This window comes from Cygnus olor, chromosome Z (genome assembly GCF_009769625.2).
Source record: "Cygnus olor isolate bCygOlo1 chromosome Z, bCygOlo1.pri.v2, whole genome shotgun sequence".
Lineage (NCBI taxonomy): Eukaryota > Metazoa > Chordata > Aves > Anseriformes > Anatidae > Cygnus > Cygnus olor.
This window is the reverse complement of record NC_049198.1, coordinates 33,596,463-33,624,391: the sequence shown is the minus strand read 5'-3', so window position 1 is coordinate 33,624,391 and position 27,929 is coordinate 33,596,463. Positions and strand designations below refer to the sequence as shown.

At 39.4% G+C, this 27,929-nt stretch overlaps 1 protein-coding gene across 32 annotated transcripts in view; it reads right to left on the bottom strand.

The window, feature by feature from the left end:
* MPDZ (multiple PDZ domain crumbs cell polarity complex component) overlaps nt 1–27,680 on the bottom strand; it is a 104,528-nt gene extending 76,848 nt beyond the window's left edge. For 22 of the 32 annotated variants that reach the window (XM_040542369.1, XM_040542372.1, XM_040542379.1 and 19 more), the window contains exons 1-8: nt 26,087–26,173; nt 17,669–17,743; nt 16,895–17,061; nt 7,604–7,825; nt 6,561–6,700; nt 4,422–4,635; nt 2,050–2,178; nt 765–968 (exon numbers count right to left, since the gene is read on the bottom strand). In XM_040542369.1, coding sequence (XP_040398303.1) covers nt 765–968; nt 2,050–2,178; nt 4,422–4,635; nt 6,561–6,700; nt 7,604–7,825; nt 16,895–17,061; nt 17,669–17,684 — 1,092 coding nt within the window. In that variant the 5' untranslated portion in view covers nt 17,685–17,743; nt 26,087–26,173. The other 10 variants (XM_040542398.1, XM_040542380.1, XM_040542400.1 and 7 more) reach the window with 8 other exon arrangements.
* Nucleotides 27,681–27,929: the final 249 nt, after the last annotated feature.

The window sequence follows — 27,929 nt, the reverse complement described above, 5'->3', positions numbered from 1 at the left end:
TCACTTACTTAAAAGTATTCATATTTAAATATACCTGCTTATAACTACATACAACACAATACTACTGTTCCTTACTTCCCTGAAAACAGGCTTTGCAGCAAATGTGGGAATGACCTATATCATTGAGGTTTTGAGCTGACAAGGCTAATGCTGAGAGCTGTAGCTGAGAGTTGTAGAGGAGTCATGGCTAGTCTGAGGAGTAACAGTACAGAGTATAATCATCAGCAAGGGAGTAAGGGTAGCAGCTGGTTTTCTTTGGAAAATGACTAGTAAATGACCAATGTCAGGTGATGCAGGAAAGAGGCAGCCTCTGTGTGGTGGCTGGCACAGAGAAGAACTGTCTGATGGATGGCTGCAATGATACAGAAACAAGTGCTCCTGGAGAGTAAAAGGATAAGTGGACAGAGAAATGCTAAAGAACCACTATGTTCTGTCTCAAGAAAACATTATGTGGACTCTGCTATTCCTGAAGTATCACTGCATAATTATAAGCAAGTCAAAAGGGTTAATTAACCCAGACGTATGACCTGAATAACTTCTAATCCCAAGCCCGGATCCCAGAAGACTTCAAGCATGTAGTTCCTTGCACTGTGGACTGACAGCATTTAAAGCCTCCCAGGGCATAAGATAAAAACACCACTACTGGATATGAAAATGTTGACTTCTGAGAACATAAGCATGAAAGACATTCAAACAGATGTAAAAAGAAAATGAAGTCTGAAGTAAAAGTTTGGCACAAGTTAAGTACATTTATTATTGCTTACCTGTTTCTCTGGTGTCGAGATGGGTACTGGAGTACCTGGTGGGACTGCTGGTGGAGGTGGCTCCTCAATAGGACCTCTTGCAATCACCAGTTTCACTCGATTTCCACACTGCCTTAGAACTTGCGCCACCTGCTCACTGCTCATTCCAGCCAAGTCAGTATCACCAATTTTCAAGATGTGGTCTCCACTACACAGTCTCCCATGCTGGAAGAAGAGTAATAATGAAAAAAAAAAATCAATAACATCTTGCAACTTCTCCCATAAATCATACAAATAGAAAATGACTGCATGACTTTAGTTACTTTTAATATATATGAAGTAGGTGACTTTTTTTGAATGCCACATCAATACCCTGACAGCATGGAGAAGACAAGTATGTTGCCTAAGAGCATATTACTTTTACTAGAAATTTCCCCAGAAATATCCAGGACATCCTTTTTTCAAGAAAACAGTCACTGGGGCTTGAAAAAAATACACAGTTATGGTTACTACCTACTAATATGTAACAGCTGCATGTAGTTTAGAGAATTTCAGGCTTCAGTTCCAAACACAGCTTAAAAATGTACACTCAGCTTTATGCTTGTTTAAAAAATGGCCCTCAGGATTAACCATAACTTCAAAATAAAATACATTTCTCTCTTAGCGTGATTCGGGTAGTTATATCGCCTTACACTCATAGCTATTTAGGGTTATTCTCCTATTTAATTAACCAATAGAAAAGCTTTATAGGAATTTAGTCCACGGGAAAAGCATTAAAGTCTGAAAAATTAATCTATCTATCTGCTCATGGACAAGTTTGAAACAGACTGTGATGACCAATTTCACTTCTTCTGAGCCCTTCAGGCATGAACAAAGGCAGTCACACAGCCCGTGTCAAGAAGCAGACACATGAGCCCAGATGCCTGTTCCAACCTCAAGTAAGCCCAACAGAGAGAAGCTGATGCATCATTCTTTATAACTGTATGGGCAGAGGAGGTAAACTGACTGGTCCCTCCTTAGATTACAACCAGTATATTCATAAAGGAATTAGGAGTCTAAAGGCATCAGCACCACACAGATACAATGTAACAGTTTGGAAAAAATGATCTGGAGCCTAACCCAGCTGGTACGATAAAATGCACAGATCCCTACACTAAACACTACATTACTGAGGATAAATTTCATCACTTGCTCTCTCATTTTTATATTTAGAGGAAAAAAGCTAGCATTACTTAGCATGAATATAAAAGTAAAGCTTAACTTCACACTATACAGAATGGTAAACAGAAGGTTAAGTTGAATTTACCTGATCAGCTACCCCTCCTGGGAGGATGGTTTTAACAATCACTCCAGTTGACTTTCCTCCAACTATCCCAAATCCCAAACCTGAGCCATCATTCACCAACTCTATGGTCTCCACGTGCTGCCAGTGAACCTCAAAGGAATAAACATTACATTTGCATGTGATTAAAATAAGGACATATGTATTAAAATTTGCAAAGTATTTTCTCTTATTTCTTGGGTGAGTTTTTGAACGAAGGAAGGTAGAATAAAGGTAGGTATGTGGGACCTTTTCAACTATTATTATATATAAGATTACATAATATTTAGTAATAAATTGCTCATCTCTAACAGCTGTACCTCCTCTTGAAAGGATCAGATGTGTGTAGAGAATGGAACAATATAGAACAAAACAGAACAGTTGGAAGAGACGTTCAAAGATCATCTAGTCCAACTGCTGGACCACTTCAGGGCCAACCAGAATTTAAAATACATTAATGAGGGTATTATCCAAATGCCTCTTTAACAATGACGGGCTTGGGGCATCAACCATCTTTTGATGGAGCCTATTCCAGTGTTTGACCGCCCTCATAGTAAAGAATTTCTTCGTAATGTCCAGTCTGAAACTCCCCTGGAGCAGCTTTGTGCCATTCCCATATACTCTGACATCAGTTAAGTGTGTCTAGCCTTTCAAGAACCTGACTGCTGAAAGAATTTATGCAATGACCTATGATTGTCCACCTCCATGCCTCATTGCAGTCAGTAAGAAAAATAACACTTCTAGGAAATTTTGCAGAACTGTAAAATAAAATCTTCAGATGTGTACGTGTTCACACTGGCAATTATAACAAAGCACAGCAGAAAGCATAAACCCCATTCAGAGGCTGAGACTGAAAGCAGCACTAGACATTGTGAGCTACACATTAGCAGAAGTGCCTCCTGTGTAGTGAACAACAATTTCTGGGTTGTCTGATGTCAACCACATTGGAATGAAATAACTGACTACAGGCTTCATTTTTGTGGCAGACATATAACTGCTCTGAAAGAAAGACAAATAGTATTTCACATGGTACAGTACTGAACAGATGACTAGAGTTTTCATGATATTGTTGAGTATAAGAACAAATCACATCATAAACTCATCTAAAATTTAAAACCGCAGTTGGTACTCCACCAGGCAAGACCTCAAAAATAAGTCGCTAGTTTGGAATAAATCAAGGTGCTGCAAATTTAAAGCCCTGTAGTATTTGTTTGGGTATCCACAGTCTTAACATAAACCCAGGACTATAAAGCAATGCCCTAAGGAAAAAGAATGCCTCAAGATAAGCTGATTTCCAGCAGCAACTGAAAGCTAAAGGAACAAGACAACTAGAAAAGATATGCATAATTAAAAACAGAAGGACCAGGGACAGGTTTAAAAGTAACATTTTTTCAAGAGGCAGATGCTGTTCAGAAAATACAGAGGTAGTCACATAAAGAAAATAAGTATGTAACAGGAATATTACAAGAATGTAGGCCTTTCCTGTATGCTGACAGGAAAGGTTAAACTCATCAGCAACATCTCCGTACACCTAATAAAACAGTAATTCTGAAATTATGTCACCAAATGTTTTATGATAATGGATAAAATGATCACTAAAATGGCTTCTTTTTTCCAGGCTGATCATTCCATATACCTCCAATTTTAGGCCACCCTAATGTAAAGAAAAGACACAGATAACTGAACAATGAAACATACAGGAACCAAAGACAGGTTGTATAACCCCAGGGCAAGCAAAAATGTATCAGCCATTACATGAGGAAGACACCAGGAAGAGAAAAGTGTGCTTAGTATCACCACACTTCTGAGCTAACGTCTCTTCAACTAGTTGCACAAAAGCTTTCAAAAGAAAGAAAATGTAGCACAACTGCTTTCTATGGGTCCTACAGTGTGTACCCACACATGGCATTTTGATGGCTCTCTGTTGCTTTATGTGAGAGTAACTGCTAAAAAGACAACTGAGGAATAAACAGAGAAGCAGCCATTCAGCTGGTAGTGCAAATCAGACTGTAATTCCTCAAAAATGTCTGTATACCCAAGCAGAAGAAAAGAGAGAAAAAGATCCTGTTTACTACTAACTCAAAATTGAGCTTTACAATGTAAGACAAATAGGTTCTATACGCACTGTTGGACACAGTTTGGCAGATGGGAAGAAGGAATATGGCCAACATCAAGATCCACCCAGCAAGGCTACATATTTTCTACTCTTTGTATGGGACAAAGTGAAACAAATATACATGGAAGAAAAATCTCTAGAACTGTGAAGGAAATATACATACGAGTTACAAAAAGTGTCTCAATACAGAAAGCACATACATGCCCAAAACTGAATAAACATATGTTTGGGGTATACTCACCGGGTTGGAATGGGCTGAAACTGTGCTAGCAGCAGAAGGAGACCGGGAAACTACAGGACTTATGAGTTGAGGGAAACTGCCTCTGGCCACAACTAGCTGGACGTTATCTTTTGCTTTCTGTAGGATGCTGATAGCCTGTTGATGTGTAATTGTCTGATCAAGGGCTTGTCCATTAATAGCAAGGATTTGATCTGCTTCCTTCAGCTTTCCATCTCTGTCACATATATATAAACAGGGAAGGGGGATGACAAAACAAACAAAAAAATCAAAAGAGTGTTGCCAGAGAAATTACAGTATTTTGACAATTTTCCAGTACTTTTAATATCCTGTTCTGTATTTCACCCACTTTTTAATCTTTCCCTGCAGTTTTGCTGAAAGGAGCTGATGCGGCACCCTGATGATTGCTTCCTTTGAAGCTAATCCCACTGCCACTCTCCCCTGGCTGCTACCCCCTAGCTAGCTTTCTTCTCCCTGTACCCCCATCTGAGACTAAGCACATTAGGTCTCAGTCATTCCCAACCATAGCCTGGGAACTTATGTTTATTCTCAACTTTGAGTCTCTTGCTTAACAGACCAAGTGCTTTATTTTGTTCAGTGCACCCATTCTGAATATTTATCAAACTGAAGAATGGAACACATTTCCATCAAGATGTTATGGAAACTAATTTTGCTTTGCACAACCACTCCCTCCCCAAAAGGGGGGAGGGTGGGGGAAGCTGAGAGAGAAACAGAAAGAAAATGATACAAAAGATCCCTTTTAAATAAGAAAAAAAAATAAGGCTTGAATAAATTATAGAATAATACTTCACTTTCTGACAAAGGAAACACTGCTGTAGAATTACATACTGAGCCTTTCCCCAGACCTACTTCAAAGGAACTGTATGAAGCCTACACAGACAAGTTATCCTCTACCTCTTCCACCCCTTCTATTACTTTCACAACAAACCAGCAAGGACTTTGGAGTCATGCCTTTAGTATCCCGAAGTGGCAATGCTTTACAAAACAAACATCAGCCAACAAAGATAAGGCTCCCTATTATACGAACTTCTACACCTGTAGCACAGAAGCCAAGGTACTCAGCATCGTTCAGGAAAAACACTATTTTGCCTTAACCCATAATATTTTACTTGTGAACTTGAACCGTTTTTCAGAGTGCTTTGGAAGATTTATAATTGCTGGGGCCTTTCTGATATATGAGTCCTGTAACAGTTGTTGAATAGTTCTCTTCTTGCCAGCAAGTCAGGCAGGACTTGATTCACTGAAGATAGGTCTCAACTCCTTGGAATATGAGGAGCAAAAGCAAAAGCCACTTGGAAGGGAGTAGGGGGCTAAGGGGAAATGAGGAGAAGGAAAAAGGGGGATTTAGGCAGATTAAAAAAATCCAGTAATGAGCACCAAAATGATCCAGCCATCCCCCACGACATGCAGACTGCACCATGAAGCACCTCTAACCAGGATCCTGATCAGCAAATCTGAACTGAGTGATACACCCCACTGCAGAACAATGCCTGGGTCTGCCATGAACCAGTATTGCTGCCATTCACCAATGAGTTTGCTCACTAGGGCTGTTGTTACAGCAGAAATCCTTTTCTTTCAACACAGCTTGTGGAATCAGGACTAAAGTCTAAAGCATACTTTCAACAAGCTGAGTTTCTGATAACACCGAGTACTTCTTCTTAAGACTCCAAAGACTTCAGGTCAAGCCTCGCTTGACTTAAAAGATGGATTTCTTACACGTGTATAATAGGGCCCTACTCCACAACCAACCCTTCTAATTGCAATGGATTTCTTAGGACCAAGTTATTTTTCAGTGTAATCAAGGATGCCAACACCTGTATTTTAGTTTTTAAAGCCATGACACAGAACTGTAGCCTCTCTTTTTTCCCTGTTGAAAGAGAGAGAATACAAGCAAACCACAAAGAAATTACTTCTGAGTAAATTTCAAGCACAAATCATACAGTGCTCTATTCCAAAATTATAAAAGCTGTTGTGGTGAATTATTTTAAACCTGGTAGGATGCATGGCTTATAATACAAGCAAAAAACATTCTTGTACCACAAATACAATAGCAATAACACCACTAAATCACAGTGTCATGTTAACATTTGGTACAGAAAAATATTCCAGTAGTATTCTTACCGATGTGCCACACTTCCCTCCTGGATTTCTTGCACAAATATTCCCAGTTCTCCCCTGTTTTCACTCTTGAGTCCCACAACACTGAAGCCCAGACCACCACTTAGAGGTTTAATTAGCTCAATTGTCTCAACAAGACGACCCTGTTTGGCAGAAGAAAAGTGGATGAATATTAAAAATGCCAAAAAGCAGCATTAATCAATGTGTTAAACAACTTGGTAAATGAGTTTTCAATTTTATTTCTAGAGCTGGACAAGGCTACACAAGCTGATACCTGAAATACAGTTCTTCAGTGCTCATTTCTAGCTATCATATAGAAAGGTAGCAATTACAAAAGATTTGAGAGATAAAGGTTTCTTTAGAAAGGGTTCTTTGGATCAGAAGAGGAAAACCAGAAAAAAATCAGCTAAATGAGTGCAGGATCAGTAGTGACAAGACTAAGATACAGAGGACTACAAAATTTCAGAGGGTACAGGCCAACCTTGATGCCAAACAAGAAATAAGAGGATGAATTTCAAGAAGAGAGGAAAAAGTCGAACTGTGCAAAAGTGTTTCCAGAAGAACAGCAGAGGACTTCCTGTAGCAAGCTCTATTAAGGGTTAATTAGAAAAATGCTAAAATACATGCCCGTCCATTCTCAGCCCCAGCCACCGAAGAGACTCAAACACCGATTTTGTCTACCACAGAAAAGTAGTAATATTACAAAACAATGCACAGTAAGCCCAAAAAGGAAGTTTTCGTCTTATTTCCAATGAAGCAGCACAACTAGGCTTCATAAATGATATAGACAAAAACATGCTTTGACAAAGCATCTCCTGCATGCACATATCAGTCCTGCAACAAGCCCAGAAAGATAATGGCATACAGATCTGTGAGTGTCACACTGCCCAACTAAAGACAGTATCAGCAGTAACAACATCAAGGCTACTTTTCCAATCCTGCTTTCTCATTACCAGTTGTTCCTCACATGAAGAGATTATCTTAGGTTTTTACATCAAGTATGCTATTGTTTGCCACATTTCAGGGCCAGCAGAAGACATGGTTACCTGGGACATACTTCTGATCAGCTGCTCAAAGTCATCACTAGAGGATTTCCCATTAATCTGAGGAGTGATGGATCTCATCGATGTTTCTAGCACATTAGCTGGGCTGCCATTCTGCTGAGCCAACAAATATGACTCATTATGTGGTAAGAAACCCACGTTCACACCATGGTGGAGAAGCTGGGGGAACTCACCAGTGGAATGTATGGAAGGAGTGATATTTACCTGAAAAAGATTGATAACAACACAGATTTATTGACATACCAGAGATACTCCTGCTTACCACAAAGCACCATGAATAGCTGCTAGCTTGTTAAAAATATTTAAAATCCCAATTTGCAATTTTAGAACAACAATTTAAAAAGAGAAATTATCCTTAGTATTTATAGTTGACAAGTTGTGAATTATCAGCTAAAACATGAAAAATTTATGAAAATAATCTAAAATTATTTTGAACACTCTCCCTAAAATTCTTTTGTTCACATCAGCATAGCAGCTTGAATAACTCTAACCATGGTAGTGGTAAACAAGTCTGAACAAGCTTTTTCTACGCTGCCAGGTTTTTAAAAAACAAATTGTTCAATCATTTTACAAGGAAAAAAAAAGTATGTGCATTCTGATGAAAAAAAGAAAGAAACCTCACCTACTATGCAGGAAACAATGGTCCAAATAAAATTTCTGCCAGTCAGGTTTTCTGCACCGCTATACACTAAGGCTGCCACTGTGACACCCTACATGAGCTACAATTATATACAAAATTACTGAGCAACTCTAAAATCACCAGGCTGATCTGAAAGCCGCAGTTGTACCTTTACACCGACAGCTGTGACAATACCTTTCTCCTAGAGAAGAAAAGAAAATAAGAGAAGTCCCCATCTTGCCCAGACAGAGTAAATTACCTACTTTCAAGCAGGTTTTGGCTGACCAATCTAATGCATGGCTGGGGGTGGGAGAATGGAGACATCATTTCACACAAATAACTGTACAATGCTCAGGAGAAGCAGCCCTCAGCTGTCTCTTATCCCACTTGCTTGACGGCTGTCCATCAGCAAGAACTGTTTTACTCCAGACCCATCTGTGTCACACTTGCCTGGCATGCTGACCTCTATTCAGGACCACAATACCCTGTCCTCAAATACTGTTAGTAGTTTCACGGTGCAAAAATTGCAGTGGTCTCTACCACAACAGAGATTAATTCCCCTTCTTCAAAGCCTTATTCTTACATATCAAATATCAATAATATTTTCTTAATCCAGGAATGTACTCTAAAATGGCTACTGTGCCAGCCAGTCTCAACTGTTTAAACAGACTACCACCTTTAAATTTATAATATCATTCTCCTAATAGCCCAGACACACCAAAAAAAAAAGTCAGTATCGTTCTCCATCACACAATTCCTTCTCATCCAGGTGCTTTAGGAAAATATAATAGAACAAGTGTCATTCGTTGAATACCCTATCTGCATGGAAAGCTCAACAAGTTACAGAAGAATTAATACAAGGCAGCACTAGAAAGAAAAGCCCTCAATAACACTTAGCCCGCTCTGCCATAACAAAATGGGAAAGAAGAAAAACAGGATGTTTTGAACTCAGTGATTTCCAATACAGTGATCATGTTCTGTTGTCCAAGTTTGTGAGGAACCACTTGGGTTATGTTTCACACAAACGATCATGCCTAAAATGCGCATTTTCTTTAACCAGATACAGTCATTTCAGCAAACCTGTAAGGAGCAGGCAGATAAGCTTTGTTTCAGAGCTCACTGCATGTAACGATTCAGAGACAATCCCATTCTACCCTTCCTTTCATGAACACAAGATTTCCCCTTATATTGTATGTGTGAATTTAAAACTATTAAAATCTATGCCATACTGTTTTCTTATCTACATGAGCGCACACAATAGATTAATACACCTCCACCTTCCCAATGTCACCCATTTCAATATACACAAGTATATTGCTGAACTTTGTCAATTAACATGCTTCATTTTTTGCTCTCCTCCACCTTCAAATCTACTAATATATCCTCCTGTCATATTTCCTCCCATAAAATTGTCATGGGTCATTTTTTTTTATAAAAAAATACACCATTGTAATTAGCAGGTCTCTCATTACTTCTATTTAAAAACATTTTTGCATTTCCACAGCAAGATAAAGCAGCCTTAAGAGTAAATGGGACACAAATACAATTTGTTTCTTGTAAACTCAAAGGCCGTTGCAAATGGATCTGATATCACAAACATTAACCAGTCATGGATACGTGTTCATTTTCTAAATCACTGTGCTCATAGCACAAAATAGCACTTAACTGCCTTTCCTGCTGAAGGTTATAATGCTCAGAGCTTTCTTGGTGAAAGGAGTCACAAAAGAACTTACCACCTGCTCCAGCAATGCCAGCAATGTTAGCCTAAATACGGAACAGCACAGTATGACCAAAACCAACTGATTCTGCCCCATACAGTGGTGAGAGTTCATAAAACCTCTTTGATGCAACCTTTGGAGTGGTTGCTCCAACTAAGCAGGCAAGGCTCAGCAGCTGTGAGTGGTAATGACTCCAGCCAATGTGATTAAACTTTGAGAAAAAAGTGTATTAAATGCCTTAAATTTCATTTAGCACCTTTCTCAACACAACACTACTCCATCTTGGGACCCTTTTAATATGGCATGAACTTAAGTTTCATCAGTCAGGATGGCAGGAAGGGGAAGGGTCACTGGCATTATCATTAGTCCTAAGAAACCCAGGCGAGTATGAAAACTGCCTTTGAATGGTGTGCATAGTCATAAGACAAAAGAACAAAAAGAAAATTATAATTATGCTAGGAGCAAAATTTGAGACTATAAATAAAGCTAGAACCCCTCTGCTTTAGAAAGGGAAGAGCCATGCAGGCTAAAACAAGCAAATAAAAGGGGTAAGAAATAGAATATTAAGGCATAGAAGCTTGCTGAAGCTGAGGAATTGCTGCTGTGCCCACCTCACTGTCTGAAACTCTAGCCTTCTTCGTTAAATTCACTCTGAATATTTCCATATTACCACATGATATGTGGACTACTAACATCAAGACTGTGAAACCTCTCACCATATAGAACAGCAATGTCCTCCCTGTATCAGGAACACTCCTTCACACACATAAAGGGAGCAATATACAACTCTAAGAAAATCATGCCATGCACAAAAAAATTAGATCAAGCAAAGCACAGCAGTCCTAAGGCATGGCACTTTTACAATGGTATGAATAATGTAAATGGTGTTTATATCATTGTATTGTCTTGCTCAAACACAGAATAAAGCACTTACTTTTCTGTATGCAAAAACAGCAAAGAGAAAAAGGGAGCTACATCTCAAAAATAAAAGGCTATTGAGTACAACACATTCCCCTTACTATGAATTGTATTATATGTTTTGTCCGAATCTAGAGTTCTTCTCATCCATTGAGCATCCAGTACAGCACAGTCATCAGTATAAAGACGAGCTCTGCACACATCCCACAGAAAGTTCTGTGAATGTTCTGCTAGAATTGCTTAGCAAGGTATTGCTTTAAGGTCATTTCACTGTTGGCAATGCTCAAACAACAGACCACGATGGACACATTAACTTCCACCTGACCATATTACTAGTATCACCATTTTCTTCTCTAGATAAGTTTGAAGTTCTTAATGTGCGTTGTTCATTAAAACATGGCATTTTCCTTAGGAATTTATTTTTTCCTCTCTGGTAGAAAACTCTCACATCTACTTGCTAGAATAAAAGCAGCAACAGGCCACAGATTCATATTTCAGCATCACATTGTATGTTTTCACAGACCAAATCCTGTTCAAACTGAAAATACAGCACCCACCTTGTCAGTCTGGCACCTTCTCCTTTCTGTACATTTCTGTGAGCTAGCTGGTACACTGCTGCAAAGGTGTGGGAACTGACTGAACCCCTGTATTCCTGCTGCCTTCCAAACTAGTGTTGAGATGGAAATTGTTCAGGATTTTCTAAGACACTTTTCCATAACTACTTATTAACTCCATTACTCTAAAGACACCGGATAGTCTTCATTTGCATGACGGTTAACATATCACTGAAAAGAAGAGCTGCATACTATATAAAGCATGGAAAGTTAAAAAGCACCTCCAATTAATACCAGTTTAAATAAAGCTTTGAAAAAGTTCATCTCAAAACCTTCAGTAAAACTATGACTAAAGAATAGCTACAATGCAGTATCAAACACTACCTCTTCTCTAACAATTGATAGCAACAATTCATCTTCATCGGGCTTTTTTTCTTTTTAAAGAAACAGTTACAGGTTCAACAGAGGATGTGCTTAACATGGGAAACCTACCTCACATAAGGTGGCTTCTGCTTCTGGCTTGTGATGAGAAGTCTAAGAAAATCTACCAAACTGTTAACAGAATGAAGTTCTGCATACATGTGTGTGTAAAAAAAACTTGTATTTAAGAATTCGTCTCCCTTTCTCTCCTGAAACACACACACCCTAAAATCATTTCTATTTGAAAATGACATTTATAACGACCCTAAAGATAGAATATTAGAATCCCCAGACAAACTAAGAACAGAAACATCATGATTCCTTGGTTTTCCTTTCTTCCTTCCACCCCTTGAAATGCAGGCTTACAGCATGTGAAAATTCAGGAGAACTGGTGTATGTCATTGTTAATCAAAGAAGTATATGTCATTTCTAGTGGTGCAATAAGTCACAAGTAGAAGTCTTAGGAAGATGATGCTCTTGTGGTTTCAAGAAATACTTTCCATAGCATATGAGTTGTAGTACTTTGCAATAATAAAATCACTATAATTGTATTGAGAAGTTCTTTTATAGCAATGTGATTATTTAAGTACTGTATGAAAGAATTTTGCTTTGTTTTATAATTTGGCTTATGGTAATTGTCCTTGATTGGCCTCTTCCTTACTTTACATAACATCAACAATATATGGACATAATTTGGCATAAGAGGAAAAGAAAATTCACAAATACCATTGAGCATGATAAAACCTACACTACAATTGCGCAGATAGATGCTAAATGCAGTCAAACAGCACTTACATTTGGTTGTTCAAAATGTCTTTAATAAAAAAAAAATCAGTCATGTCTGTAAACTTATCAGCCTTTAAAGCAATGCAATAATCACTGCTACGTCTCAGCTGTCAAAAGAACAAATTCCTGGTGTTTCTACTTTTTAAAGTCCCCACCCTCACAGACCACATGCAACATGAGGCAGTATCTCATCCAGTATGTGAGTGTGCTGTGTAGCGAAAGGGTCAGTAGGAGCAAGAGTGGTAACAGAAGTGGTGAAGCACAAGTCAGCCACACGGGAGCCCTGTGTGGGAGGTCGCAGGCGAGGACCGCTGCCAGGCTGCCCCACAGGAGCTGCCCCACCTGCCCCAAATTCCTCTCCAAAGGAGAAGGCAGCACACACAAAAACACTGCGAGGGCAGCACTGAAATCTCCTCCAAGTCTCCTCTGGAACAAGCTACAGCTATTCATGAGGCACCCTGCTCCCCAGTAATGCTTCTAAGCAATTCTGGTAAACGCTCCTTCACCTCCCTGAGAAAGGGCTCCCTCCTCGGGAGGTATGGAGCAGATACCAAATTAGCTTTTCATATGAGAGTATGAACTACTTTGTTTCAAATAACAGAACAAATGGCGCAGTTGTAGGAAGGAGCTCAGAATAATAACTAAAGGTCCTTGTCTGCTGTGCAAATCACAACGCTAAGAGACCATTCACAGGCCACTGCAAGATGCAGTTTCTCCATCTTGCTCCTTCCCTAAATTTGTCTTGTGGTCCTGGGCACCCAGCTATCACATGCAAATTAGTAGGTGCCTGCACTGCAGGCAGAATTTTTCCTTTACTGCATTGTGTATAAAAAACTATGACTGAGCTCACAAGGAAAAAAAAAAATCTGAGGAATGTAGCTCAGCCAAGGAAAGGATTTTTTTGTTCTGCCAAAACCCTGAGCTGAGTGAAGGAGGGAGGTGGAAGAGAGGCAGTGAGTAGGTAAGTGAGAGGCAGAAAGGAATAGAAGAGAGTTAGAGGTGCCAGAGAAGGGCTGCCAGTGCTGTCTGGGTGTTCTCTTTAATACATTTTATATGCAAAAGAAAATATTCTTGAGAGACCTGGAAAGTTCAAAACATCACAGTCTCTGTTTTTCTTTTCTGTCACTCCTTTATCTGCAAAGAACAAGATTGCTCTTCACAATCAGAAAGCAAACATTCACCAAGGAATAAGGATACTAAGAGGGAGAAAAAAGTGTTTGTTGCAGCACTCCTCAACTCAAAGGACTGGGGAAGTAAGGATAACTATTCTCAACAAAACATTCCTTCAGTGTTCCTAGACTTTTCCCACTCCAGTTCTTAACTCTGCAATGACAGATCTGCAGTGTAAACAAAAACTGTTTGCTTATCTAAGAAAAAAAAAAATCTTTTGTTTGCTTATCTAAGAAAAAAACATTCTTTAGAGCACCTATCAATAGAACCAAAGCATTAGATTTGCTGACTTCGGGACTGTGCCTCATCAATATCCATCTGAAGCAACATACTGTTCATTCCACACCACTCCACTGAACACAAATGCAAACTCAAGAGGTTCTTGTTAAGCATACAACAACAGAAGGGGATCAGTTTCCAATTAACATGCAGAAGCTTTGAGAAAATGGAACAGCAAATCTGAAACACCTGCTTGCATGGAGACACTCTTTTTCAGATCTCTGGGTGCTTAAGAGATCACTTTTCTGACCAAAAAAAAAAAACAAAAAAAACAGGAAGCCTAATATTTTAGACCACAAAATGGCGACTACACTCACAGGAATGCAAAAAGTACTTGTATGCTAAAACTGTATATTTACATCCTAAATCTTGATAGAATATGACTGATGTTTACAAGATTCGCCACGACATTTTCCAGACTCACTACACAAACAGAAGATGGTCTCACAATCATCCCTGCACCTTCCAGATACAGTGCCTCAAGACAGAAATACATCCTACCCTCGAAAATGCTTATGAGGCCACTACAGGCCTACAAGTAGGTCTCACTTAGTGATCTACTGGGATTCTTGCAACAAATCAGTTTAACTTAGAAAGTAAATCGCCATCATTGCTCCTCTGCTCCCATCCTCTCCTCCAAACCAATACTTCACTGACAGATGGCCTTCTCCTGAGAATTTTGCAATAGTCTTGTAGTTCTTCAAAAACTCATCAACTAATTAAAAACACATTAACAATTTAACAGACTGTCACACTTCACCTTGAGAAGAAAGAGACCACGTTTCAACTTCAGGATAGCTTACCGTGCAGGATCAAGAGAATTTAACCATCTTAAGCTGCAGTGGGTAGACTGCTACAACTAGCCACTGCACTGCTCAGCACCACTTGACAAGTCTCAAAGATAGCTCTGACCACAAGTGCTTGGGAAACAACATGTCTCCATCCTCTGTCTGGCAGTGCTCAGCCAAAAAGCCTGGTCAATACTCACATGCCTTGCAGTTTTCACCAACCAGTAATTTAAGAGTTCCAAGACCACAGTGCCTTTCCAGCCATTAAAACAAAACAAAAAGGAAACAAAATAAAAACCTATAGAGTCGCCTTGAACAATTTTGAGGCTTTGAAAATGCCAAAAAAATTAATTTTCTAACTTGGCTGCCTACTACATTTATTCTTCCCCTTGTCTCAATATTCTTTATAAACATTTAAATAAAGCAAAGAAGAAACAAACTATCTCATGTTATACTGCAGGGAAGAAACCATTCCATAGAGAAAATATAGGATACTTTCTAAGAGGTGACCCAAATCTAAGAATGGAAACTTACATTTGCATGTGAAGGTTTTTCATATGAGTGCATATTAAAAAAATTCACATACAAGCAGTTCCCCTGTCAGCTAGATTGGGTTCTACGTACGTATCATGCAACATGCACAGACCACTGAAGCTACTATACAGATAGACCTGCGAGGCTGGGGCTGCTGGTGAAACTATTACTTGATTTTTAAAAAAACGCTCATCTGAAATAACCTACGGACTATCAGTTGCATCTCATTTAGATGACTGTATTTAGAAAAGAAGCAACCTTCAACTTCAAACCTAATGACTAGAAGTGAAAATTTCATCTGCCTTTTCAGCAAATTCCCTCTAATGTTTCAGGCGTACCTTGTTTTTGGATTGTATGTTCCCACAGTCATCACCACGTAAGTTATCTGTGTATTTTTGTATGTCAGTTTCCAAATAACAGGGTGAACAAACCCTCAGAGCAGCTTTTCTCCTAGATTTTTTTAATCACTCCAATACTATCAAATCAGAACGTACCAAAAATGCAAAATTTCAAAAAACACTGTCACACATAGCACTGTAGGCACCACTCTAACATATTTCTTGATGGCGTAAAATAGCATCAAGATGATCTACAGGAAACAGCAAAGGGCCAGACTGTGCTCTCTTCTACCATGCAGTTGTATTAGCCTCAGGAAGACAAGGACTCCTCACCAGCTACAGCCTGGCCAGAGACCAGATGCAGCTCCATGCTGATGATATGGTCAAAACGCAGGGGCTGTTCCTCCCACTTCAGCATTTCTGCATACCAGTCACACAGTCGCCCATCTTGCAGGATTCAACAAGAAAAACTATTTGCAGAACCAGTTATGTAGTTTAGTTACTGAACTACATTTTATATTTAAGTTTTTATTTCCTTGTCATCAGAGTAAAATGAAAATAATAAATTATTAAGTCAATAAAAATAAGATGCCCTTTTTCTCATCCTCACCAAAGGAAGGCAGAAAAGTAATACTTTTACTTAAACTCCTGAGCAAGGAGAAAGGAGACAGAAATTCTCACTTCTCCTTAATCTCTTATTCCTATGTCAAGAAAAATGTATCTTCATCTCTTTATGAAGCCAACATTTCCACAGCTTCCCTTATATATTCTCATTTTAGCAGGTTAAGATATAAGGAATCAATAAAAGGCTCATAGGAAAGAAAAAAATAAAAGCGAGACCACAAACAAAACACACTGCTTCCTTTTGAAGGACAGACAGAAAGCTGTACATTAACTTACTACCCAGTACCACCATTTCCCTACAGTGCACATCATATCTTACAAGTATGTACTTAAAAAGTGTGTGCATACAATACGGGCCATGATAAAACCCTGGAAAGTCACTGGGTATATCCTCCTCCATTCTCTGAAGCTTTGGATCAGACCTTTAATTTAGGCTATTTGATTTCACTACACAACATGCAAAGAGATACACATATTTTTGCACCTTCAATTTTTCTCTTGTGTCTGTGCAGCTGCTTTTCCTACCTGATCTCTCAGCTGTTGAACAGAAGTCTGAAGGTTGAGAATTTGGTTAAAAAGAGGACTCTGCAGCACTGATTTTAATAAGCTCAGTTTTTCCTCATTTGCAATGTCACCTCGATCGCGAAGCTTTGCCTGTAAGCGCTCTACGGCCTGGAGAGCCCGATGCGTATCTGTAGAGATATTCACTCCAAGTCAGTAGAAGTTTAGAAACAGAGACATAGGAAGCAGGCAACAGATTTTAATAAATCCCTCTCTTCTGTTCAAACTACAGAGGACTTCAGTGGTTCGGTTCTGAACAAAAATCCCAGCCCAAACACGTCTTAATGAATCAGGAAGTCAGAGGCAGAGCACAAAACAGAGAGCAAAGAAAATTACATTTCTAAAAACTGTGTTGCAAAAGTGAAAGAGCCTTCATTAAAATTCATTTACAAGAACTGTGACAACTGTACATAAGTGTACATAACTGTACAGGCAACTGTAAATAAGAAGTGACACAAATCTCTGAAAAGAAACATTTGTCTTTTCCATATGAACTTTTAAAATTCTACTAAAGACTAAAACAAGACAAGCGGAAAAAGATGAATACACTAAACAAATGATGTGTTTTCCTATGGAAAAAAAAAAATATATATATATATGTATAGGCAGGTATTTTTTGACAAAACCTACCTCAGCTGCATAGAATATATAGAGTATATACCAATGTCCTACATCTATCAAGCACACTTAACTTAGCTAAAAAAAATACATTGATACAAATAAAAAGAAAAAAATTACCAATTGTTTCCAACATTTTTTCAGCTCCTCAGCTTCTACTCCAATATGGTAAGTGGTAGCAAATACAGTATTTTCCTGCAAAATATCAGACAAGGAAAACAGTCACATTTACAGACTATTAAGCACTGAGTTCTGAAGGAGAAGAAAGAAGTTTGACTTCTGAAAGCAATATACAACCTCCCAAAATAACAACCCACAAAAACTACATCTCCTTGGATAATTAGAATAACCTCATAGGTGACCATATTCTAAGTCACTTTAGAGCTTAAAACCTTCCTGAAAATTGCTTTTAGGAATATACTTTGTAATATTTTTACATTTCCATATCAAAGGCTCTGTCTGTATACTGCTACACAACATCTCCTGAATTGCTCTAATCAGAAGCTATGAATCATAGCTGACACTGACACTTTACAGCATTTCATTGCTTTCCTTCCCAGTGATTCACAAAAGCATTACCCCTGGGTTCAGTTTTCAAGCCCTACGTTGACAATTTCAGGTGCATGAGCCGTAGCTTACCTTTTAAGGTCACCTTTTAAAAAGAAAAGTCATATAAGCCACGACGTGTTAATGCTATACAGACCTGTCACACTACAACCTCCACTATTAACATACACTGGTATTAAGAGTCATATATGAATGACAGACGATTTTTGCAAACATAAGTTTCCAGGAAGGAAACTCCATCCTGGGAAGAATAAATTTCTGAAACTGCTTTGTTTTTGGCGGGTTGGGGGGTTTTTGTTATGGTTTTTGTTAGGGTTTTTGCTTTGTTTTGTTTTTTAATAGCAAGTCTGATGTTGTTCAGAAATTTGTAATGTTGGATTAGTGGTAGAGTCCTTCCATCCATGCACAAGAGCGATGGAGATGGGTAACTAAAGGGAAGTGAGGAGTTCAAACATCATTGCAGATATATGAAATGAGTTGTGCCTTTCTTCACGTTATCCTCCAAAACAGTACCTTTGTTTTCTTGAGAATACGAAAGCAGTTTAAGACAACATCCCAATTTCAGTCTGGTGAGCAAACCACAACACAGAGAACAGTGATCAGTAAACACTCAGGAAAAGTGACTTTTTCTTCATACATAAAAAGGAAAATCAGGAAAGGACGATACTGACAGACCTCTGAGGGTGAGAGCCTAACTAAAATTCAAAAGAGTAGAAGTAGAACTTGTAGAAGCTGAGCAGGACAAGCATGAATCAATCCTCACAATAAGAGTGAGAAAAAAGTTTTCAACACAGATTCAGTTAGAAGGACCATAAACCAAGACGAATATTTTGACAATCACGTATCTTTTGCAGTTCGTATCAATTCAAGTGGGCTTAGAATCGTTCCAAGTTCCCTTGCCAAGACTTCCCTAGTCTCAATATGACTGAAGATTCATATCAGTTTATTTAATTGTGTCTGAATTTACCAATACATTGCCAGAGAAACACTGATCATCATTTTTAGGACAATGTACTACTTAGAGAGAGGCATGAAATTCAAATTCTTTCAATCCAAATTTACTGAAGTAACCTTATTCCATGTTCCAAATTACACAATCATGCACATCAATAATAAAAACAAGCCTTCGTGAATTTGTTTTCTCACTTCGCAAGGTAATCCCAGCACATGACTACCAGATCTGAAAACAAAACCAAAGAATATCTTATGTCTTCACCTTGTAACCCTTCAAAATCAAGACAAACAAAATGTCTATTTCACATGGGAAAGGGTTGGATGAGGTTATTTAAAAATCAAGAAAGAAGCTGGATTCCCCAAACCTTAATCACTGATAGCTTTTACTTTGAGATTAAAAAAAACCCACAAACTATCACATCCTCTATTCAGAGCCCGTAATTTACAAACAGAGCCATTTATGTCCTCTTCACATCCTTTTCTCACTGGCAATGCCAACTAAAGCAGCTTTTCCCTGTTTCACCATTCCAGCTCTTTCTGTACAACTGCTCATGCAGCTGTGTTGTGGATGCAAACAGAGAACTGCATCCAAAAAAAAAAAGATTATTTCCCTGTCACATCTGTCCCATGATCCTTTTATCATGCTATTCCATGCACATACACACTGCCATCATACCTTTAACTTTCACCTTTTGATGAACTAAGCATGAAAAATACAAGCTTACTGTTCTGCTTTAGGTCCCTGAGAGTCTCAGGAAAAGAAGCAGCTGTAAAGAGCAAACATCTTTTGAGGCTGCAGGATCTTGGTTTACATTATGTTTCAACTTGCCTAAAATATCATTCTTGGTGTGCTGTGAAAAGCATGTTTTACAAGCGACAGAATGGACAAGGTCACCACTGTGTTTCTGCAATCCTAGAATAATGATCTCTGATGATTTGTAATGGAAGCTTTCTCAAAATAGACACTTATTAACAGAAGTCACTAAACAGACTCTAAAGATAGAGATGATCCTATTTAATCTGCAATGAAAAAAAGTGCTTAGCTCTGCTAAGGCACTCATGATATACTTTTTATTTACCTCATGTACTAGAAGTAGGTATACTGCTCCAGAGCTACCTCAGTGTCAGCCAATCATTTTTTTTAACTCACACTTCATTCTATTTCTCCTTAATTCTCTTTATTGTGTGTTTATGTTGGCAGAGATTGCCTCCTCAGCCGACCCGCTTAATGCCTTTGTTGACTGTTGACTGCAGCACCAAGAGGGATCAAGACTGAAACTGCTGTCAGGATGTTTTCCTTCAGGACACTTCCTCTGACGCAGAAGCAAGGCATTGAGACACACCAGTATTTCTGTGTCTCACAGTCCAAGATGACCCCTTTGCTCTGTGCACACTTGTAAATGGCGAAAAGCCATGTGACTGTGCTCCTGCTGTGTCCCATCCACGCTAGCAAGCGGGACCTGTCAGCACCAGCTTAGTGGCACATCAACAAAGCCCAAGTACAAGGGAAGAAAGCACTGCACAGACACCCATAATCACCAACCACCACCCATTGCAGCAGCAACTCCTGGCCTTTAAAGCAGCTTGCTTCTAAGTATTTCAGTAAAAATGCACTGGAACAAATCTTGTCCAGGGAGAAGTGTGGAGGGAGGCACGCACACTTTTATTTGTTGAAAGAAGTATATCTATCATTTGCTACAGTGAGAGTTTTTATAATACAATGACAAATTCTAGAGACACAAATGAGATATTTATTTCTGACCATCTTCACAGAATCACAGAATCGTCTAGGTTGGAAGAGACCTCCAAGATCACCTAGTCCAACCTCTGACCTAACACTAACAAGACCTCCACTAAACCATATCACTAAGTTCAACATCTAAACGTCTCTTAAAGACCTCCAGGGATGGTGACTCAACCACTTCCCTTTCTTACTTTCCATTCTCCTGGATGTCTGCATCAGAGGAGTCTGAAGCCAAAACCTAGCCTCCTATAAATGACACAAATACTATTCGTGACTCAAAGAGCATAGTAGCTTAGTTCAAAGTAGCTTTAACTATTTATGTGTTTCAGAGCAAAAATTCATTAATCTCTTCACAGGAATAAGAACACTGACTGAATGAATTGCACTTTTTTATTGGCTACTTGAAGAAGTACTGCTAAATAAATAGGAAGTTAATCTCACTTCAATGTTTTTAAAGGCACAGGTATCCGACAGATCTGGCTTAAAAAAAAAAAAAAGCACCTTCTCTCTTTCCTCATGTTTTTTAAGAAAGCAAAAAGCACACGCAATTTTAGCCAGGTACATGATGAGAAATATGTAACCTTCTACTAAGCATGCACAGAAGCTAAAAGATGATCCCCTTCATATACTCATTAATACACTTGCCCTTCTAAAATTTGACTCTCCCCACATTAACACACAAAAATGTGTGTTATGCATCTCTCCACTCCTGCAGCTGCCCTTCTTCTGTAAGGTATGTTTTCTGTTGCCAGAAAACGGGTGACATGCTGCAATCCTGATTTCTTAGAGCACACTCCTAAAACACTAAAATCCATAGGTATAAGAATTAAAAAAAAAAAAAAAAAAACATTAAAATTTATATTTACCACCTCCTTTTCACTGCAACCATGCAAACTATTTAGCGAAACAGGCAGAAGATTCACAAAAAAAGATTAGCCACTTTTAATTATTACTCTTTCACATCTGATTATGTAATTTCAGCCTGGAAACTTACTCTTTTTCATTGATGGGTACTCCATCTACAATTTCATAAACCATTTCAGAAAATACCTTGAAAACTAACACTTATAGCACTAGATTAACAAACATGCAATGACAAAGATAGAAAACACAGTAATAGGCTTTGCCTTATAGCTCTTGCATTACTTCAAGTGCTCTCAGGATACAAAGGAAATGCCTATCTTGAGAGCGATCTCTAGGCACAAACTTTGCCTAGGAGCTGCATGAGATTAAAAAACAAATCTGATTCAATTAAACAACATGGTAACCACCACCTATATTCTGTAGCTGCTGAAAAGAGCATTTCAAAACTCCTAATCTAAATTTCAACACCTGGGCCTGAATTTGGCTGAGGTATGGATATCCTTTTGTACTTGATTGTTATCCTCTGTCTTTCCTTTCCCCTGCTCTCTGTCTGTCACTCAGACAGGCATGCTGTGTTAGCCCTGCTTGGCACAAGAATGAAAACCAAACCACATAGGAAATGGAAGATACTAATTACCGCTAAACCTTCGGTATTGCCAGCAGTTTAAAGGAGCTCTTCTCTTTCACCCAGCTACCTCTGTCACACTGCCTACTACCCCTGTGGAGAAAATTAAGGTGATACCTGGACTCCTGAAAGACAGGACTTGCCAATATAAAGGCAGCTGAAACCATCCAAGGTAAACTGAAAGATCTCACACTTTCTATTCATTCTTCCATTGTCATGAAGGGAGTTCACCTTCAAGGACTACAGACAACATCAGACGGGACTGCCCACTGCAGCTTGACAGGTATAGCTTTCATTACTCATAATGAAAAGTGATATACATACCTGAGCATGGACAGAATGGGTGCGGAAATAAATGCAGGAGAGCAGTGACAAACAGGGAAAGAGGGGAAAAAGAAACAAAAAGAGGAAATGAATAAAGATGTGAAAAAAAGGCTAGCCCAGTGCTTCAGTGATAGGTCACCAACATGCAGGTAACTACAACCACCTGTTTCACAAGTCAAGGAACTGCACGCTCAGACTGCATGCTTCTGTATGACAGAAGAGGGAACTGATTCAATAAAAGAAAAAGCAATTTGTAAGGACTTAATACAGGTAAAAATTAATGTGCTCTGTTGCACAAGGAACAAAGGAAATTTCCACTGACTAAGACGAATGTATCAAGAGAAACATGAAATTTACATTTAAAAGCTTTATTAATGCAAAAATTGTTCTGAGACATTCAAAGCAGAAAAAAAAAAAAAAAGCTAGTTCACAAACAGCCTATATTAAGACTATAAGCAGTTTGGTTTGAAAAGTGACACTGCTAGCTTCAAAAACACGTAAAAGGGTGACAGTAGTAGCTCTATATGTCAGAGGAAAGTCCTTTAATAGAGCTAAAGAACATAATGTATTTTGAACCAACTATGAAAATTAAATTTTGAACACAACTGATTTTAACCTTCTGTACATACCACACTAATGTTTTAATGAAACTTACAGTGCTTTCAGATAAATGTGCAATCTTTTCCTTTCTGTTGAATTAATACTGTTCTGTAACACAGTAAGAAACTCTACATGAATGTAATATTCATGTTAGTTGATGCACAAGTTACTATTACAACCTGGAACTGGGCCTAAACTACACTTTCTGCTTTTACCTTCTGCTTAAACATATGCGATGCAGGATACTCAGAAATATTCAGTAAAGAGTACTGAAAAAAGCAACATAGCAGGGGAACTTTTTTCTGATAAGTAAAGTAACAAATAGATAATCTATTTACAAATTATATATATATTTATTTCAGTAAACAGTTTAAATTGGCATTAATTGAAAACACTTGCTTCAAACACCAGAAGTATAGGAATAGCTTCTGAAACTGAAAAGCAACTTTTCAGCATACACAGAATATATGTGACACTACATATCCTGAGTCAGAGTATAAAATCCAGGCATGGTTACTATTGCCTATTTACTTCTCTAGTATACAGATTTGATTAACATATTCATTAAATTCAGTTAAGCTTGATTAAATGCAGCTCCTACAACAGCTGCATTTCTTAATATATACTGGACTTTTCACAGAGGTGAAAAAAGTACTCAAATGAATAAACAAGAAGCATCATTAATAAATTGCCACTAATCTTCAATGAAGAGTTGTCATCTTCCTTTAAAGCTCAAGACACTATAAAACTTCTATTATATTTTGTGAAAATTAAGGGAGAGTAATGCAGGAAGTCATTACATCATGTAACCAGTCTACTGTACAAGGTGGTTCAGATGTAAGGACTTGGTCTGAAAACCCTATTAAAAGAAATACTCCAATCTGTCTAGGCCAATTATTTCGTAAGCAGCAGCAACAGTACTCCAAAGCAATTTCTGTGTGAGAAGAGGGCACTAAACACTTAATGGCACAGTTATGTATTGACTTGCTGTGTATGTCAATGGCAAAACAAAACTGTCTTTACCAATGATGATACACCCTACTGTCGGCATAGTATTGTTCTGGCTTAAACTGCTTCAGCAGGATGCTTCAATAGAAAGCACATTTAAAAACTTACTTCATACCATCTACAGAATTTTAAATTTTCATACAGGAAACATGGACCAGACAATTTCAAAGGTCTTTATTTTGGTTTTCAAGGCACTGATTAAAATGTTATCAATTAAAACCATTTACAGTGATCTGAGTACCTGCAAAGTTGTATGACATTAATCTCCACAAAATTCACAGACACAGTGCCAGCTGGAAAATAAAGATCATCTATTAGTATGTAAGTAGTGCAGCTCTTTTTTCCATAGTGCCGGTAACAATCTAGCTTCCCTAACAGACTTTTATGTGACATGAGGGGAGAACATATCCTGTTCCGGAAGAAAAAAATTCTTGGTAGCACAAAGGAAATGAGAAACACTAGCCATAATCAGTAAATGTTGCATGCATGCTCTGTTAATGCAACAGGGAAATAAAAAAATATATGTATCCTAAAAATGGATAACAACTTCAAAAAATAAGATGACGTTCTCTGCCACTAAAACATTGCTTGTTAACGTCTATGCTGATAAGCCCTTAGATATTTTAATTCTGTATTCTTTTTCTTCTGTTACGTTATTTTCCATTTCCATATGAGCATCATATAATATTTCCCAAAAATATTTTACTACTTTGCCTTTTACTAGTTTAGACTATTCCCTCCCAACAAGTTGTTATCTTGGAAAATGCACTGCTGATATGGAAACCGCAAGGCATTACACAACAGACTTCCACAACAGCTGAAGCCAGGCCCTTTAATTTGATCAAGACACAGCTCTGCTTGGGCAAAGGACTCCCGCTATCCTTTCCAGTACTATAGCCAGTAATGATATTTTCTGTTCAACAGGTTACGCTAACAAAGTCTCCTGTGTGTGAAAAGGAGCAAAAATATACAGGGATGAGGCACTGTTTTTAAAGCTGAAAGAACGGGGAAAGGGAAAAGGAGAAAATAACACTGCCCAGCCAAGTTATAAATCAAATCCATTAAATGTGGTACAAGGAGTTCAAAGGATCAGCTTTGAGAGCGTTTGTCTTGTCTATTATTCTTCCCAATAACCCAGGAATGCACAGGATGCAGGGGAGGGGAACCACACAAGAAACAAACCGTCCCACAAACCAAACCCTTCTCTTCACACGGCCAGACCTACCAAGAGACAAAAAACTGACTCTCAGCCTTGCACCTCCCACCCCACCCTACGGAAAGGGCCGTGTTTCGTGCAGACCCGACGGGGCCTCAGAAAGCTCCAGCGGGCTCCAGCACTGCGAACCAACGCAGCAACAGATAAAGGCACCCTCCATCCAACCCCCGGGGGCTCTGGCTCAGGGAAAGCCGGCCGCTCGGCCCCGTTTTCGCTTCCAGAGAGCAGCCGGGGGCCCCCTGAGACCCGGCTTCGACCCCCAGCGCCCCAAGGCAAGGGAAAATGCAAAATAATAAAGAAAAAAAGAGATGTGGGAGAAAAAAGGAGGCGGCAGGCGGACCTTCCCGCAGCCGCCGGAGGCGACGCGGCTGTTGTTTACATGAGGACTGGCCGCCAGGCCGGCACGGCACGGCCGAGGACCGCGGAGAGCAACAGGCTCAGCCCGGCACAGCCCCGCGGCCTCTCTCCTCCTCCCGACCGCCCCCCGCAACCCGGCGAGCCGAAACCCCTGCGGTCACGCTTCGGGAAATAAATACGTTTCACGGGGTCCCTCACAGCCCCGGCGCCACCACAGGTCCCCACAAAGGCGGGCGGCCCGGCCCGGCCCGGCCCGGCCCGGCCCGGCGCCCCGCTTACCCGCCCGGCGCCGCTCTCCGCCTTCGCCCTGCCCGCCCCCGAGTAACGGCGCCGGCCGCGCTGCGCCGCGGGGCAGCCGATGAGGCACGCCCCGGCGGCCTGAAACCTAATCCTGACCGCCGCCCCCGCGGCTCTGCACGGCTCGGCACGGCTCGGGGGGAGCAGGGGGGTTCCTTGCCCGGGGCCCTGCCAGCGGTTTCTCGGCAGTAGGCGAGGCTCCAAACCGGGCCGGGTGGCTCAGCGCACGCCCTTCGCCAGGATGGGACCGAGCGGCTGGGTTCGTCCTTCCCTCTTGTCCTTTTTTATTTTCGGTGTCTGTAAAAGTGGGGTTGTGGTGTGCGCCGTGCCTCCTGCTGCAGGTCAGCCGGGCCCAGCCTCATGCGGGCGCAGAAGAGCACGAAGCTACCTACCGCTACTTGCACCCCAAAAGCCACCGGCATCCTCTCTGGGTCAGCAAGATGAGTCTGGGGTTGAATGGAGGGAAATGGGAAATGTTTGGAAATAAAGCATGAAAATAGCCAAAATGGTGAATGAGGTCATAAGGCTAACGAAAATGTGATTTTCCTTCTTTTTTAGCAACTAAAAGAAGGTGCTGTGTACCTTTCACATAAGTATAAACACCATGAGAGCAAACCACGTAATGCGGGAACGGTTGGTATGACAGTAAAAATTAATTCTGCAAAACAAAGTGCAATTATTTCACTTGATTTCTTAAGTTTGCATGCTTGGACATCACATCATCAAGACTGTGGGCTCCACTGCTCCTTGCCAAGAGATAATGCCATGTTGCAAATGCAGATGGCAGCTCTGCTGCAATGAGACTCTTTGTGGTGAAAAGAGCCCTGGGTCTGCAGCTGCTTGGCGCCCGGCTCTCCCACCTGCCTTCTCGCTTTGGCTTGGTTCTTCCCACAAACAGATTTGAGTGTGTTACCATATTCAAGCAATAGTTTTTGTTGTTTTGTACCAAAAACAATTGAAGAATATTATTGTTTTGGAGATAAAGTAGAATACCAACCTATTTATCTGAGAGAGGATTGATGAATGCGATACCGGTATTGGCACTTTCAAAAGCAGAACATTTCTCATGTAAATTTAAAGAAACACCACTCTTTGTACATGTAATGTTTTTATTATTGTTGTTATTATTTGACAAATTAACTTCTGAAAAAAGTTGACCCTCAAGACAGTATTTGTCATTTATTACAGCTGGCAGATTGAAGGACTTCAAATGATTAGCTACCTGTTTCTCTGATATATATTCAAATCTGCATGTAATTATATATTTAACAATCATTCTTCCACTTCTTGACTATGAAAAAATTAATCATAATCATTTTCAATATTTAATTCACAGGTTATATTGCTCAATCCATTGTGTGCTGGTGAGCATATTGCCCATCAAATCAAATATTGGGGCTCTGTTTGCTATTGCTATAACAGTGAATGCTCTATAAACTGCCCCACCCGCTTCCATGTCACATTAGCCTTTATTGACTCTAGAGTGAAATCTTATGTATAAGGCACAATTTGCATGTATCATTATTTAACAAATAATCCACAGTCGAATAGATAAATGCAAAACTAGACAGCTATTATTTATTCTGTTGCTCCGGCTTTAACCATGGCATTCAATTGAAATAAAATACAGTGAAGTCCGTAAGTTTATTTGGAGCTAAAAAGATCAGAATTAGGTGCAGTGGTATTTTACTCCTGATGCATACAACATCAGCTATGTAATCTTTCCTCACAGCACAACCTGTGTTGTATGGGGTATACCTTCCAGATAGTTTTTTAACATGCAATCTGCTATTCTCAAGTAGAATTTCAATTACATTCAGATCTT